This window comes from Staurois parvus, unplaced genomic scaffold, assembly GCF_062004578.1.
Source record: "Staurois parvus isolate SC_StPar_1 unplaced genomic scaffold, SC_StPar_1.0 ptg000375l, whole genome shotgun sequence".
Lineage (NCBI taxonomy): Eukaryota > Metazoa > Chordata > Amphibia > Anura > Ranidae > Staurois > Staurois parvus.
In genome coordinates, this window is record NW_028318171.1 from 236,375 (window position 1) to 252,066 (window position 15,692).

Below are 15,692 nucleotides of genomic sequence, written 5' to 3' on the forward strand. Positions count from 1 at the left end.
CAAATCATACAGAAATATTCATGTTTTGTAGTAAGCGGTATTACAGAACGGTGTATGTAGGGTTGGAGTGAGTTTAGGTAAGGATTCGATATTGACCTTTGATCTCTCAGACTCTTGGTACTTTCCTCTGGAAACCCCGTGGGTCTCTCTTTCCCTCTCGGAGCCGGAGAACAGGAGCGTGCACATCGTTTCGTGTCTCTATAGACTTAAAGTGAGTTCGGTAGGGGAGGTTCAGACCGGCTGTCCTGGACGTATATGGTGTGAGGGAGGAAGTCTGCCCTTCGTACAGTGATGGAGGAGCTGAGAGTGCTCTGAGCCATGCTGGCCACTCACTGGGTAGACTATGGGGGAAGGGGTACAGCAGATGGCAGTGGGTGGCACATAAATACTGTCTGTATAGACATTAAATGTGTGGCTATTCGTACAATTTCTATGTGTCAGACTAACCATGCCATTACATGCCTTCTTGTACCATCTGTGCCAGAAGATGTTAACCACTTCCTGCCCAGGCCACTTCCACATGGAAAATCTACATTTTGTTTGTGGCTAATTACTTAGAACCCCCAAACATTATATATATATTTTGCAGAGGCTGTAGATAATAGAATGGTGGGTGTTGCAATTTTTGTGTCTCCCAATTTTTTGGGGAAAAAATAACATTTCATACATTTTATTCCACACAAACACAATATAATACCTTTTTTTTTGTTAAAAAATAAAAGATGACGTTGCGCCAAGTAAATAGATACCCAACATGTCACGCTTTAAAATTGTGTACACTCATGAAATGGCACCAAACTGCAGTACCTAAAAGCCTCCATAGGTGACGCTTTAAAAGCCCTTACCTCAGGGGTGTCAAACTGGGGTCCTCTAGCTGTTGTGAAACTACAAGTCCCATCATGCCTTTGGGAGTCATGCTTGTAGCTGTCAGTCTTGCAATGCCTTATGGGACTTGGAGTTTGGCTACAGCTGGAGGGCTGCCAGTTTGATACCCGTGCCTTACAGGTTATCAGTTTGAGTTACACAGGAGGTCTGGAGCTAAAATAATTGCTCTTGTTCTGACGTTCACGACCATAACTCACAAGTGTGGTGTGATCACCGTTTACATATGTGTCTAGGAATTTATTTATTTCAGGTACTTATATAGCGCTGTCAGTTTATATTGTACATTCACATCAGTCCCTAACCCTCGAGGGGCGTACAATCTAACTTACATTCATACATACACATACTAGGGCCAATTTAGACAGGATCCAATTAACCTACCAGCATGTCTTTGGAGTGTGGGAGGAAACCAGAGCACCCTGAGGAAACCCACGCAAGCACAGGGCGAACATGCAAACTCCATGCAGGAGGCGCTATAGTCGGGAATCAAACCCATGACCCATTTACTGCAAGGCAGACGTGCTAACCACTAAGCCACTGTGTCGCTTCATATTTATGTATGCGTTCACATTGCATAAGCACGGGGGGGTGGGGCGCTTTAAAAAAAAAGTTATATCTATTTTATTTGAAACTTTTTTTTTTTTTCTGTCACATTCATTTTTTTTATTTCAAACCTGTGTTTTCACAAGGGATATATAACATCCCTTGTGAAAGCATGGGCCGTGTCAGATCCTCTTTATGGAGAGATCGGGGGTTTATTATACCTCATATCTCTCCTCTGGGCTCCAGTGTCCCCGATCAGACACAGATCGGTCTTATCAAATGCTTTCTTGGCTGCTGACAGCCAGGTAAACAAAGAGACAAAACTAGAAGTGACAAAATCTCATCGTTTCCAGTTTCTGGGGTTAGAGAGGGAGGAACAATGTTAGTTCCTCCCTCTCTCTCTGTAATGCCGCTGCTGGTTACAGCAGTTGCGGGCTCCACGACTGGACAGGTGAACCCTGAATAGGCGGCGGAAGGGGGGGGACCAACTTGCGCTGCCTGCAGAAGTGGTCGAGTGGCTGTTTAGCCACTCGAATCACTTCTGCATTGAATAAAAATTTTCTTGCGGATAATTACTTAGAACCCCCAAACATAATTTTTTTTTTTGGCAGAGACCCTAGAGAATAAAATGGTGAGCGTTGCAATTTTTTTGGAAAAAATACACTTTCATAAATTTTATTGCACACAATCACAATATAATACCTAATTTTTTGTTAAAATATATAAAATATAAAGATGACGTTACGCAAAGTACATAGATACCTAACATATCACGCTTTAAAATTGTGTATGCTCGCGGAATGGCGCCAAACTACACTACCTAAAAATCTCCATAGGCTTTTACAGGTTTGGAGCTAAAATGATTGCTCCCGCTCTGACGTTTGCAATGGTGCAATCACAGTTTGCATATGCATGCAGGAATTGCATATACGTTCACATTTTATGTGAAACTTTTATTTTTTATTTTCCTGCTACTTTATTTTATTTATTTATTTTGATCAACTTTATTGTTTTCAGCCCAAATCTGTCCTCTGTTCAGGCACATCAGTTTGATTGGCTGCTTTCCTGGCCGCTAACAGCCAGGTAAACTAATCCGAAACTAGAAGTGATGAAATCTTGTTGCTTCCAGTTTCCAGGGTTACAGAGCAGGAAGAACAACATCAGTTCCTCTCTCTCTGTGTAATGCTGCTGCCGGTTACAGCAGTCCCTGGCTCCACGATTAGACAGGTGAGCCCAGGATAGGTGGTGGCGGAAGGTGGGGGGCACTTGTGCTGCCTGCAGAAGTGATCGAGTGGCTGTATAGCCACTCAAATCACTTCTGCATAAAAGAGAATCAGCTGCTGTAAATATTAATGCCAGGATGATGCCTGTAGCTGCAGGCATCATCCCAGTATAACTACTACAAGCAAAGACATCATGGGGACGACTTAAGGGCAGAAGTGGTTAAAGCAACACTGTGGTCCCACTTGCACATCAGGAACACACATTGAGGCTTGCGATTCTTCCACATGTTGTGCATAGGGCAGTCTGTTCACTTGAATAGGCTATCCTATGCTCGTTTATTATGGCAAAGAAGCTCAAGGGCCAAATGTTGGCCTTGAATCGTACGCATTTTTACACATGCAGCTTGCTGTGTTTTTGAGCAACAATCCTGGAAAAACTGCATTGCTTTTAGAATGCCATTAAGAATGGCACTCAAATGCATGTTTTAACGCGATTTGTAAGCATGGGTAGAATCATGCCGATTCCCCCATTCTTCTATACAAATATTTTAAGAATTCAGTTATCAATTCAATTAAAATGTTTTAAGTACCTAATCCATGAATAATCACTTTGGGGATAATGTATACACTTGTCATAAATAACATCTGTGCTATGCATTATATGGACATTTTCTTTTCATTGCAGAATGCGTTACATGGCCGCTTACCTGCTTGCCACCCTTGGTGGTAACAGCAACCCCTCAGCAAAAGACATCAAAAAAATCCTTTCCAGCGTAGGAATCGATGCTGATGAAGAGCGCCTAGGCAAGGTGAATAAGCTCTCTACTATCTATCTTCTGATATGTGTTTTGTAACAATGTGGATGTTTTAAATCTGACGCTACATGTGGACTTCTGTTGCCTCTGCATAGTGCAGCATGCAATGTGTAGGTTAAAGGTAAAGTAAAAATTATGTCTATGATGTCACTAACATTAACACAGCAGTCTTTGGTTTTTCTGAGGCCGCTCTGTAACTTAGGTTTTTTTTTTTTGTTTGTTTGGTTTTTTTTACCTGTTGGTCCTGCTGTTATTTTTCAAATTCCTTTAGCAGACGAGCTGTGCAGCAAAAGAGGCAGAGGGTTGAGGCAGAAACCATTTAACACTTACAATGGTCAGCATTCTTTTATTTAGTTAACTTTTTATCCAAAAAAAAAACTGCTTAAAATGACACTTAACCCCTTCACGCTGGCGCCTCCTGGCCCTTTAAGGGTTTCAGAAGCCAGGAGGCGGGGCGGGGCTAAGGGTCATGTGACGCGCAGTCACGGCGGTCACATGATCGGGAAAGGTCCCGATCGAAAGAGGAGATCGGGACCTTTCAGTGAGTACCAGACGTGTGCTGTGGGCACGCGCTCTCAGCACATATGTCCTTTTTTAATAGAGCGTAAATGTGAGGCTGCTCGGCATCTAGGCCCATGTTCATATTTGGAACACGTTCCACCCGTTTTTAGGGAGGAATATGTAACATGTTCGCATAGCCGCAGCCTTCTGGCAGATAATATGGGGAAAAGTTTCCCTGTACTATCAGATTTGAAAACAGCATGGCCACGTCACGCATTCACAGAGTTCTGTGAATGAGTGTCTACAAGTCCTGGCAGTCTTAGCAGCTGTGTTCTTGTAGTTTTCAGTGAACTGTGGAGTGCCGAGGTAGTTTGTTGAAGCTTCCTGTCAGTATTATCTGCTTGCTCATACATCCAGTATGGCAAGCAGATATTCTGAAAGGTCTGCAGGAGACCTGCATGGCATCAGCGAATTCTGATCGCTGGCGCAATGTTTTACAGGCTTTTTTTGACAACAGTAATTGCACATATTTTTACCTGCAAAAAAATGTGCATTTATTATTTTTGTTCAAACTTTTCCTTTACGTTCCAAGCAGGCGGGCTCTTTGCAACAAAAGAAACCTACCTGCCTGCATGAGGTCATACTTGGAATGTACACCTCCAAGCCAGCGCCTGTGTGTCCTGATGACTGAACTCTTGCTCTTGCGCAATAGATGTTTGACTATTAAAGTATTGGTATCAGGGTGTTAGATCTGCTTTAATAAGCTGTTAGCTGGTGTTGGGGTTTAATCTGCCCTATGTTCATTTATCGTGGTAGAGAAGCTCATGCACCAAATTTTCGCCCTGAGTCAGGTGCAATTTTACACGTGCGGTTTGCTGCAATTTTCAAGCGATAATCATGGCAAAATCACACATATGTAAAATCCATATAAAGCTACTAGTTCATTTAACACCAACTGCAAGACAACGGTGATGTCCAAGGATATCTCCGTTGCACCTCCATAGACAGAAGAGCCACCCTAAGACGGGAAGTGTTACTGGCTGCATCAGCAGGTCAAATATGGAAAAAAAAAACTAAAAGCAGAAAACTAATGAAGCCACAACTTCTAAAGACTGGTAAGCTGCAAAATATTACATTTTTGTTTTTAGGTTTAGATATGCTTTCAATGCAAACAGTGTTTTGAGATGTTTTCCATAATTTAGTTTGTACAGCCCTATGAACATTGCCAATATATGAGTCTTTAAGAGTCTTGAGCTGATATACTAGAAGAGGAGAAAATGTCTTTATGGGAAAATGATGCAGTTTCTCACTTTTCCCCGATTGTGTGAAAAGCAAATTCCTGTTTTTCATCTACACATGACTGGGTTTTTAACTACTTGCTCTCCAGAAGATTTACCCTGCTTCATGATGTCATCTAAAGGAGCCAGTGATATCATGGAGCCAGCTTGAGGGGGAGCAGTTGCAGTGTGTGTGTATTTTTTTTTTTTTTCCTTCCAGCGTTTTGTTTTTGACAGTCATTTTATTTTCCCTTGTGTGTACTTTAAGCTCAACCTGTCACTTTCTCATTCTGTGCAAAGTAACTGCTGGTTCTCTTGATAGCCCCATCCTGAGCTAATAATGGTTATACTCCCCATTGACCTGCTCACCTTGTGAAAATCTCAGTAGAAAGCCCTGTGTAATTTCAGTGCTTTAGTGTTTGTGGGAGCTTACACATAGCTCAGGCGTTAGGCACTGCATCAGGTGTGGAAAAGGAGTGGGCTGTGTGTTCCTCCATATCTACAAGTATTTGGTATTTCACAGTATTGCTGTGAGGGAATGTGGAGTGGGGGGGATAACCTCTAACTTGATGCTATTGTGCTGTTCTGAACAGTGTTTTATCACAGTGGTTACTGGATCTATCCCTTACCTATAACCTTTAACTTTAACCTCCTCTTACATTTTCTCTTAGGTTATATCTGAGCTTGGTGGAAAAAATGTTGATGACCTTATCAATGCCGGTTAGTATGTTTGTAGAATAAATGTTATAGCACTATGTTTGAGCAATATACTTCCCTAATACAGAACTATTGCCAGTAAAAAGTAAGAGCCTTTTTTTTTAACCGAGTCTTTTTTGACAAGTCCTGCATTAAGATTATATTGTGGGAAGTATAGGTTTAGAACCCCCACTCATAGCTGAAACCACAATGCCTTCATTTTCTTAGGTCTTGTTTTAAAGCAATTTCTGACGTCTCCCTCCCCTTTTCTCCTGCCTGAGTCCATTCATTTATTTGCATGGAGCTGTTATGCATTACATTTTAGAGTCTTGAGTTTTGTTTGGGGGCATTGGTTACCCAAATGGTGATTTCCTGACCATACCAGTATAAGCTAGACTTCTAAACTTCCTAGGAATTACATTATCCCCTTTGTTTTAGGGAATACTTTTTACTGAAATATAATCTGAAGCTTTCTGTTGGAAAGTACAAATTCTTAAAGTCAGCGTTAAAGTGAAAGGGAAACATCTGTGTTGTCCGCTCCCCCCTTCTTGCAGGTGTCCCTCAGCAAGCATTGTGCAGAGGGGACACCAATGCAGGCACGCTTCTGTGCAGGCCTGTATATGTCCGTATACACCACAACGTGGCTCGGCCACACCTCCTACTCCCTTCTCACAGGATTTGACTGACAGCAACAGCAGCCAATGGCTCCTGCTTGGGTAAGGTTTAAGGCATATAAAAGTTTCAGGTTATCCTGCTATGTCTGCTGAAGCCTGGTAGCTGGTTCTTTGTCTGAGAGGACATATGGTTAGCACCTCAGGTCTACTTGTACTCTTTGTTCGAGGTTGGACATCCTTCGAGTTTAAGTGTGCTGAAAATTAGACTGCCTGTGAAGGCTTCTCAGAGCTCTGTTAGATGTTCATGTGTGACAAACTTTGTATCTTGGTAAAACATCTAGGATTTATGTTGGCTGTCCAGATAGCTACAAGTTTTTATACTTCAGTAAAAATCATTTGACATTCTTATTTTCTTCTCTAGGCCTTTCAAAGCTGTGTTCAGTACCATCTGGGGGCGCCGTGTCTGCTGCTCCTGCATCAGCTCCAGCTGCTGGTGGAGCTGCTGCACCAGGTAATCACAGAATGTATTTTTTCCCTGGATATGCAAGCACTTGGAATGTGACCACTTACTCCACCTGTTATAGATTCACACTGTGTTTAGTCAAGCATTTGCTCTAAAAAAAACACTAGAGTTAGACAATAGATTGTGGCAGATATTCTGAAATGGCTGTAGGTGCTTTTTAACCAGTAGTGTCTTTTAGAATGTTTGTGTGGCTGATTGGCACCTGATTGAGTAACACTTTCCCAGTGGTGGTAGGCATACTGGAGAAAATAGTGTGAATGAACAGACCTTCATAGTCATGAAGCCTGCTAAAGTGCAGTGAGAAATTTGCTATGTGCTAATTTTTAAAGAGACATTCAGCTTATATTTCTTAACCTCCCTGGCGGTATTCCCGAGTGTAGCTCGGGGTAAGGTTTCAGTATTACAAGCAGTAACCCCGAGCTACACTCGGGCTTACCATGCGGCGCTGCTCCGGGATCCCTCGATCACTTACCTTGTCCTGCGCTCCCGCGATGTCCCTCCTGCAGTGTCCCCTGCGAGCGTCGTGACATACGGGGGACGGAACAGCGGGAAATTTGAAAATGACAAAAAGTGACATTCACTAAAATCACTAAAATAACATAGTATAACATTACTGTATCAAACCATTTCACATACATTTTGTCCCGAGTGCTTTGTCCTGTGCCCTGCCTGCATTTTACTGTTCTTTCTGCCTGGAAACTGAGAAGCGTCCAAAAAGCGTCCCTTTAGGTCAAAAGTGGTTTTAGACCAGCTAGAGAACAGCGATAGTAAATCAGAACCACTTGCAGAACTGAGTGATAATGATTTGTGGGGAAATTCGTCATCAGATACTGAAAACGATTTTGCGACTTTGCTCACCGAAGTGCGAACTTGGTGCTATATTTCAAATTTCAGTGTTTTTGGTTTGATTATATTATTGAATTAAATTTATTATTGTTATTTTTTATGATTATTTATTAAATTATAATTTATGATTTTGTGTTTGAAGTTTTATCATACCCGGGATGTTTACTAGACTCTTGTTCGGACAGATTTCAGTGAGTTATTCCTAAAAATTACAGCCTACAATAAAAAAAATACATATTTCCATGCAAAAAAATGTACAGCTTTGAGCACAGAAATATGGACATAATCAGACCGCTAGGGAGGTTAAAGCACATCTGAACCCACGAACAAAAAATGCTTTACTGTCTGGTGATTTAGTTTTTTCTGTTCAAATCTGTGATCCTGCCAGGAATACTCTTTTGTTCTAGGGTAATGACATTTGCTGACTTTACTGTATCTATTAGGGAACTCTATAGATACATATACATTATGGAATCCTAGCATTGTCACCCTAGGACTACTGAACATCTCCACAACATAAGAGGGAAGTGTTCTGTAGTCCACAAACTGAGGAGTGCAGCAATAAACAATTTTATTGGCTCGCAAGATTTCTAGCAGGATCAGCATGTTTCAATAACATTTTAACAGACAAAAATGGAGAAAAGGTAAGTTAATTGATGGGTTTTACAGATACTTCAACACCAGGGTGTTTTGGACACACTAGTGGCAGAAAAAAATGCCAGAGCCTCTGGCAGAAAAGAGGCTCATAGTGGCTTGTATGGCACAAGAGTTTCAGTAGTTATGAGCATTTGCTTTTATAAGCGTTTTTTTCCAAAACATTCAGCTGTGCTCATTTTTTCAATATATATTTGAAAACACCAAAATCTGCTAATCGACGTGTTTATGATCGGTAAGCTTTCTTTCTGGCCGAAAGCTCCTCTCAAATTGATTCTGAAGGTGTGTTTTTTTTTTTTGTTTTTTTTTTTTTGTGCCTCTAAATGCTTCTCTGAAAATGTGATTGTAAACTCCCTAATGTGTATGGACACAGACTAACATAGAGCTGCTCCTACAGGCAGAAGAAAAACACAAAAAGGCTGTTTTACGCAAGATTGTTTTTAATGTCCGATGTGCATGGACCCTTAATGTGCTGTGTATTTGGCCTCAGCTTGAGTGCTTGTGAACTGCAAACCTTATGGTTAATGTATGGTGAGAGGCCTCCTATTTATCTGCTATGAATAAACCTATATTTTGCTGCTATTTCATGTGGCTTTCCTAAGTGCTTTGGAAATACAGCTATCAAAGTTCTATCAAAGACTATCAAAGTTCTGAATTCTTTGAATATAACAGCCTGCTTGGGGATGTTGTAATATGTCTTCCCTCACAAACCCTCCAGAGTGCTGGCGTTGTGGCTGTGCTCTTGGGGACTTTATATATATTTTTTGCACATGCCTGCCAATTGATACTTCCTGGATGCAGATAATGCTGGTCGTTAACCTCATGGTGGATGTTCTTTTAACCCCCATCCCCCAGAGTCTGTTTATCGGCTTTGCTGGAAGACCTGGTTCCTAGGGTGGCAGGCAGGACACTTGTAGCTCCTTTACTGTTTTACGTCAGAAAAGCCATCACTTTGTGTTGGAAAAAGCAGGTGCTCTTCTACTTTCTGGAAACAGCAAGTTAATGCCATTTTACTTTTGTACAAAGATACCTATCTGCATAGAGGGTGCCCTTAAAAGTATGACAGTAGGGGGAAATGGTTAGCAGAACCCTCAACAGCTACTGACACCTGACCTCTATGCACTATTTGTGCCCCTCCTGGAGCCTCTGTTATGGATGTTGGGGGGGGGGGGGGGGGTACCTCGTGTACGGGAGATGATAGGTCTATTTGTCCTAAATTGTTGGTCACGAGCAGCAGCTGTTTTATGTTCCTGTTTTGTTTCTTTTTACTGTACGCTATGTTTGCAGGCCGAAACCCTGACTGCAAACTTACTATGTTTTCACTAAGATACCTCTGGGTGGGTTAGTGCCTAAGGGTGTAAATGTTCTTAAGTGTATTTTCTGGGAAAACCAATAAAAGCATTTCTTTTTATACTGTGTATTTGTGGCATAAAGAATTACATTTTTTATTTTTTTTTTACCATTTTTAGCTGAAAAGAAAGAAGAAGAAAAGGAAGAATCTGAAGAGTCTGATGAAGACATGGGATTTGGGCTCTTTGATTAAATGCTTTCTTGAAACTTAATAAAGAAACGTTCCATCAGATTGATTGGTCCTGTATATGTTAAACTGGTAATGTAATCATTTATTGATACATAAATGAATTAAATTTGGGTCTGAATTACAAAGTATGATGTAAAGGAAAAAAGAAAACCTCTAAAAAAAAAAAAAATAGAAGGTATAAGACTAACTTTATAGGCACCACAAGAGACCTCACAAAGTATAAACAAGTTGTATTACATTTATTTAAACAAATATAAAATTTTCCACATATAGGCATATGCCCTAATAAAAAAGACCATGGAGAATACCCACAAAGGTATATCTTCCTCATAACATATGATTTACATGAGTATGTAAAACTTGTTCATATTTCATCCATCTTCAATTGTCAAGGCATTTCACATTAGGCTTCTTCTGGACCATATATTTGAGGAGATAAAGCACTAATATTGTAGAAAACATGGCATATATTAATCCAGTTTATGATGATAATATACACGTATTTGATGAACAAGAAAAATAGAAGAGGCTCACATGGGTGGGGCACATTGCTGAAGGATCCAAAAGTAAGGTCTTACAGGCAAACATAGGGGAACCAAAAGAGACAACCAATACTTGGACAGGCAGACGGTTCTGGGGCCAATCGCCAACACTATAAAGATAGTACAACAGTACTATAATATATACTATTCATATTTCCTCCCAGGATTCAAGTAAATAACACAACTTATTGTATTCCAAGGGTACTTACATCAACGTTTGAAGATTTTTCCACATTTAATAGACCCACATTCCTTTTAGGACATAAATCATACCATTCATGTTTAAGCATTGTAAACCTGGAAATAATTATAAGACAAAAAACTGCTTATAATATCTCTTATAACTAATTTTTCCCCTTAATTTCAATGTACCACATAGAAATGGAATGGCTTACCTGTATATATTTAGATGCTGCCAACCACTGCCATACTCAGCGCCCCCACACTGGTAGAATTTGCCCAAACTGTGTGATTTTTGATTCCTTAAGAGACTTGTATCAACCATTTATTACAGGTATTTATATAGCGCAGTCAATTTACGCAGTGCTTTTACATATATATTATACATTCAGTCCCTAACCCTCAAGGGGCATACAATCTAAGGTCCCTAACTTACATTCATACATACACATACTGGAGCCAATACACCTACCAGCATGTCTTTGTGTGGGAGGAAACCAGAGTACCTGGAGGAAACCCACGCAGGCACAGGGAGAACATAAAAACTCCAGGCAGGTTTTTTCGTGGCTGGGATTCAAACCAACAACCCTAGTACTGCGAGGTGGAAGTGCTCACCATTTAGCCACTGTGTTGCCCATATTTACTATTAGGGCATGACCCCAGCTACAAAAATGAGGGGTATTAAACACCACAAGATCTGTGTATAGGGAACCCAAACCCATTTATAACCCATACATGGGGATCTCACCTGATCTCCAGGAAGACATAACTGCAAGCTGAGGAGTCCAAGACTGGTAAAGGACAATCCCCCAAGTATTTTGGTTCAGGTAGTAAGTAAAGAATGGGATTTCAGAGGTCTCCTTCCCAGATCATAAAACTCAAAATATACCTCTTCTTAACCATTAGCCGCCCAGCCAATAGCTGTTTGGCGGCCGGCAAAATGCTTTAGCTTTCCGGGTGGACGCCATATGGCGTCCTCCCGGGCATGCGCAGTTTGTGCGCTTGCAGAGCCGTGCAGCGGCGCGATTTGTCACTGGCCGTGTATCTCAGACACGGACGATGACAGATCTGAGTACCGGCCCCCGTTGCCGGTACCATGTGACCTGCTGTCATAACAGTTGTATACAATGGATGGCTTCATTCATGCCATCCATTGTATACTAGTGTCTAGCTGTGAATGGTCACAGCGATCACATGCACATGTCATGTGATTAGCCCTGGCCAAATCACAGCTAAGAACAAAAAAAAAAACTTGAATGAATCGATGTCATTCAAGTAAATGCTTCTAGCAAAGTAATTCTCTGCTGTAAGCAAATTGGGGAAGTGATCAGTATTTTTTTTTTTTTTTTACACAAAGTAGTACAATGTTACTGTGGTAACATTATACTACTTTGGTCATAGTGAAATATGAAAAAATTAATAAAAAATTAACAATAATAAAAAAAATTATATATATTTTTTTTTTTTTTGTGCTGTCACCAGTCAGTGTCCCTGATCACCACCATGCCAGTTATATGATGACGCTGTACTACACTGGTGACAGTATGTAAAAATAAAAAATAGTGAAAATAATTTTGAAAAAAAAAAATACAACTTCAAAAACGCGCCATGCCTCTTATGAAGTACGTCAGACTGTCTACTTTGGAAAAAGGGGTCATTTGGAGGATATCTGTAGTTTTCTGACATTCTTGGACCTCAAGCAATTAGATTGGCTGTCAGTACTTCAGGATTGATCAATTTTCAGATCTATACCTTAGTTTGTGAGCTCTATAACTTTCCTGCAAACTAAATAATACATCCTAATTTGGGTTATTTTCACCAAAGACATGTAGCAGAATACATCTTGGCCTAAATTTATGAAGAACAATTATTTATTTGCAAACTTTTATAACAGAAACACAGAAAAACGTGTTTTTTTTTTTCAAACTTTTCGGTCTTTTTTTGTTAATTTAGCAAAAAATAAAAACCCCAGTGGTGATTAAATACCACCAAAAGAAAGCTCTAGTTGTGTGAAGAAAATGATAAAATTTTCAGTGTTGTATAACCGCGCAATTGTCATTTAAAGTGTGAGAGGGCTGAAACCTGAAAAATGGCCTGGGCAGGAAGGGGGTAAAAGTGCCTGGTATGGAAATGGTTAAAAATGTACTGGTTGCCATAATTTTTTTTTTAAATCAAAATCACCCATAGAAGGATTGGCAAAGCTGGGTTCAAATAGGGGCCCCATAGCTGTCCCTCAATTTGAAAAAAAGATGTCAAGAAAAATGAAATACTTTTGTGTAAGGATAAAGTGAATAGCAAGAAAATTCTGACAGTGGCACTAACGCATGTACTATGGGAACGGTGTGTATCAGTACATTTTCCAAGCATTATACAGTAGTTGAACCCTATGTAAAGTGTATTTTTTTGGAAACTAACAGATCTTCAAACCTTTTGCATTACAACACATTTTAAAGGCTATTTTCACACTCGTGTACTCATGTATTTTGCTGCAAGAAAATGCATTTTAAGCAAAAATCTAATTTCTTTTGTGTCAGATTTACATCCATATGCTGCAGTTTAGTTTGATATTAAAACTATATGGGTCAGTGCAACAGTACCACTGCAGTCCGCTAGAAGGTGCAGATTTAGGATTTGTTCACACAAATGCGTTCCGTAGTGCTTTTTGCAGAAACGCAAACTACAGTCCATTTAACATGGTTTCCTATAGAACATATTCACATCTAAGCTTTTTTGAGCTGCTGCATTTTTGGAAAGGGTCAGGGACTTTTTTTTAAAAGGCAGCGTTTTTGCTACAATAGAGTTCAATGGAGAAGCTGCTGAAATGCATGGTATTGCGTTTTTGCCTCATTTTGCATTATTATTCTGCCCAGCAACGAAAAAAAAAAACACTTTAACAAAAAAAAAGTGAACAAAACGCGTGTAAAAAACCGCAAAACAAACTGCAAAAAGCACTGGAGAAAGCATCAAATGCAAAATGCATATATGTGAACCAAGCCTTAAAAGGAACTGACACAACAGTCTTGAAATCCACCACTGCGGTCAGAATGTGACAATGGCACTCTCAGCCTGACACTGCAAGGGGATTTTCCAGTGCTATGGACAACAACCTAAGTGCCAGATGATTGTCAATGAGGGCTGAGTGACTCTGGTTAACTTGTCACATCCAAAATAACAGCAAGAAAGCAATCTGTGCTTGATTAGCTGCAGGGAGACACCATCTCAGCCTCCTCTGTGATGTCAAAGGACAAGTTCACCTTTTAACAAAAAATAATAAATGCATAATCTTTTGCAGGTAAAAAAAAATGTTCATTTTTTCTTGTTTCTGGAGCCTGGAAACTTTTAAAGTATTGCACCAGCACTTAGCAGATCGCTGGTGCCGTGCAGGTCTCCCACTGATCTGTCGCTGTATCTGCTTGCTCATACATCCTGTACAAGCAAGGAAGGCTCAATGAACTACCATGGCACTGTGCAGCACCATGGTAGTTCATTGAGAACAACAAGCCCACAGCTGCAAAGGCTGTCAGGACTTGTAGTTTTCCCATTCACAGAATACTGTTTTTTTTTTTTTTGTTTTTTTTTTTTTTAAGTTGTGACAGCTAGCTGGGGGAGATGATCCCCCACTAGCTGTCACAACATGGATCGAAAGGGTATGGGGGCTGGTCCATTTTTAACACGTTATGCCCTGAATATGGGTGTAACGTTATGAAAGGTGAACTTATCCTTAACGTGGAGTTCCACCTGGGAAAAAAAAAAAGCAGCTACAAAAACTGTACCTGCTGACTTTTAAAATACAGTCACTTACCTGTCCCTTGGTCCAGTGTTGTCCTCACCACCGCTGGTTTCACCGCCGTCTTCTCTCCCTGACGCCGACATCTTCAGTGTGGGCACCAGGCTGTGACAGCTTGCGACTTCACAGCCAGGTGCCCCCTGCGCATGTGCGAGAAGCATTGCGCTTAGTGAATGGCCCTGTAGTCTTCTGGGACCTGTCATGTGTCCCAGAAGACTACGGGGAGGGAGGGGGGGGGTAGGACAACTTTTAGCTGTCACCGCTGAAAGATTGAATTATGCTACACTGTACCCAAACAAAATTTTTAGCATTTTTGCACACAAATAGAGCTTTGAGATATAAGTATAAAAACACCAAAAATATCTTATAAAATTTTGTAAAAAACAACTTTTCTTCATAAATTTAGGCCACAATATATATTGCTACACATCTTTGGTAAAAATAACCCAAATCAGTGTATATCATTTAGTCTGTGTGAAAGTTATTGAGTCTACAAGCTATGCTATATATCATTGAAAATCGATCAATCCTCATGTACTGACTGCCTATCCCATTTCTTGAGGCCCTAGAATGTCAGGACAGTACAAATACTACCCAAATGACCCCTTTTTGGAAAGTAGACAGTCCAGGGTATTCAGTAAAAGGCATGGTGTGTGTATTGAAGTGGTAATTTTTTCCCACAATTCTTTGGAAAATGAAAAAATTTGATAAAATTTGTGCTGCACAAAAATGTCATAACAACAAGATATTTCTCACACATGACACATAGGTATACATGCAACTACACCCAACACCCATTCTGCTACTCCTCCTGAGTATGGGGTTGCCACATGTGTATGACCTTTTCACAGCCTAGCCACATAGAGAGGCGCAACATCCAAGTAGTACTTTCAGGCGTTCTGGGGGAATAAATTAAACATCTAATTACTTGACAGCCTATCATATTTTTGGAAGACCTGGAGCACCAGGACTATGGAATTACCCACAAAATGACCCCATTTTGGAAAGCAAACACCGCAATGTATATTCTGTGAGGCATAATGAGTCTTTTGAACACGTCATTTTT

General features: G+C 40.4%; 1 protein-coding gene across 1 annotated transcript; it reads left to right on the top strand.

Moving 5' to 3' along the window:
- Positions 1 to 57: 57 nt before the first annotated feature.
- Positions 58 to 10,159, top strand: LOC149456115 (large ribosomal subunit protein P2-like). The gene is made up of 5 exons (XM_089685409.1): positions 58 to 211; positions 3,337 to 3,460; positions 5,916 to 5,964; positions 6,976 to 7,065; positions 10,047 to 10,159. Exons 2-5 carry the CDS (start codon positions 3,338 to 3,340, stop codon positions 10,118 to 10,120), a joined length of 336 nt encoding a protein of 111 aa, XP_089541535.1. The 5' UTR covers positions 58 to 211; position 3,337; the 3' UTR covers positions 10,121 to 10,159.
- Positions 10,160 to 15,692: the final 5,533 nt, after the last annotated feature.

Excerpts from the sequence above, each read along its gene's own strand:
- LOC149456115 (XM_089685409.1), top strand. The coding sequence starts at position 3,338 with ATGCGTTACATGGCCGCTTACCTGCTTGCCACCCTTGGTGGTAACAGC. Across the intron at positions 3,461-5,915 it reads ATGAAGAGCGCCTAGGCAAG|GTTATATCTGAGCTTGGTGG; the intron begins GTGAATAAGCTC and ends ATTTTCTCTTAG. Across the intron at positions 5,965-6,975 it reads TGATGACCTTATCAATGCCG|GCCTTTCAAAGCTGTGTTCA; the intron begins GTTAGTATGTTT and ends TTTCTTCTCTAG.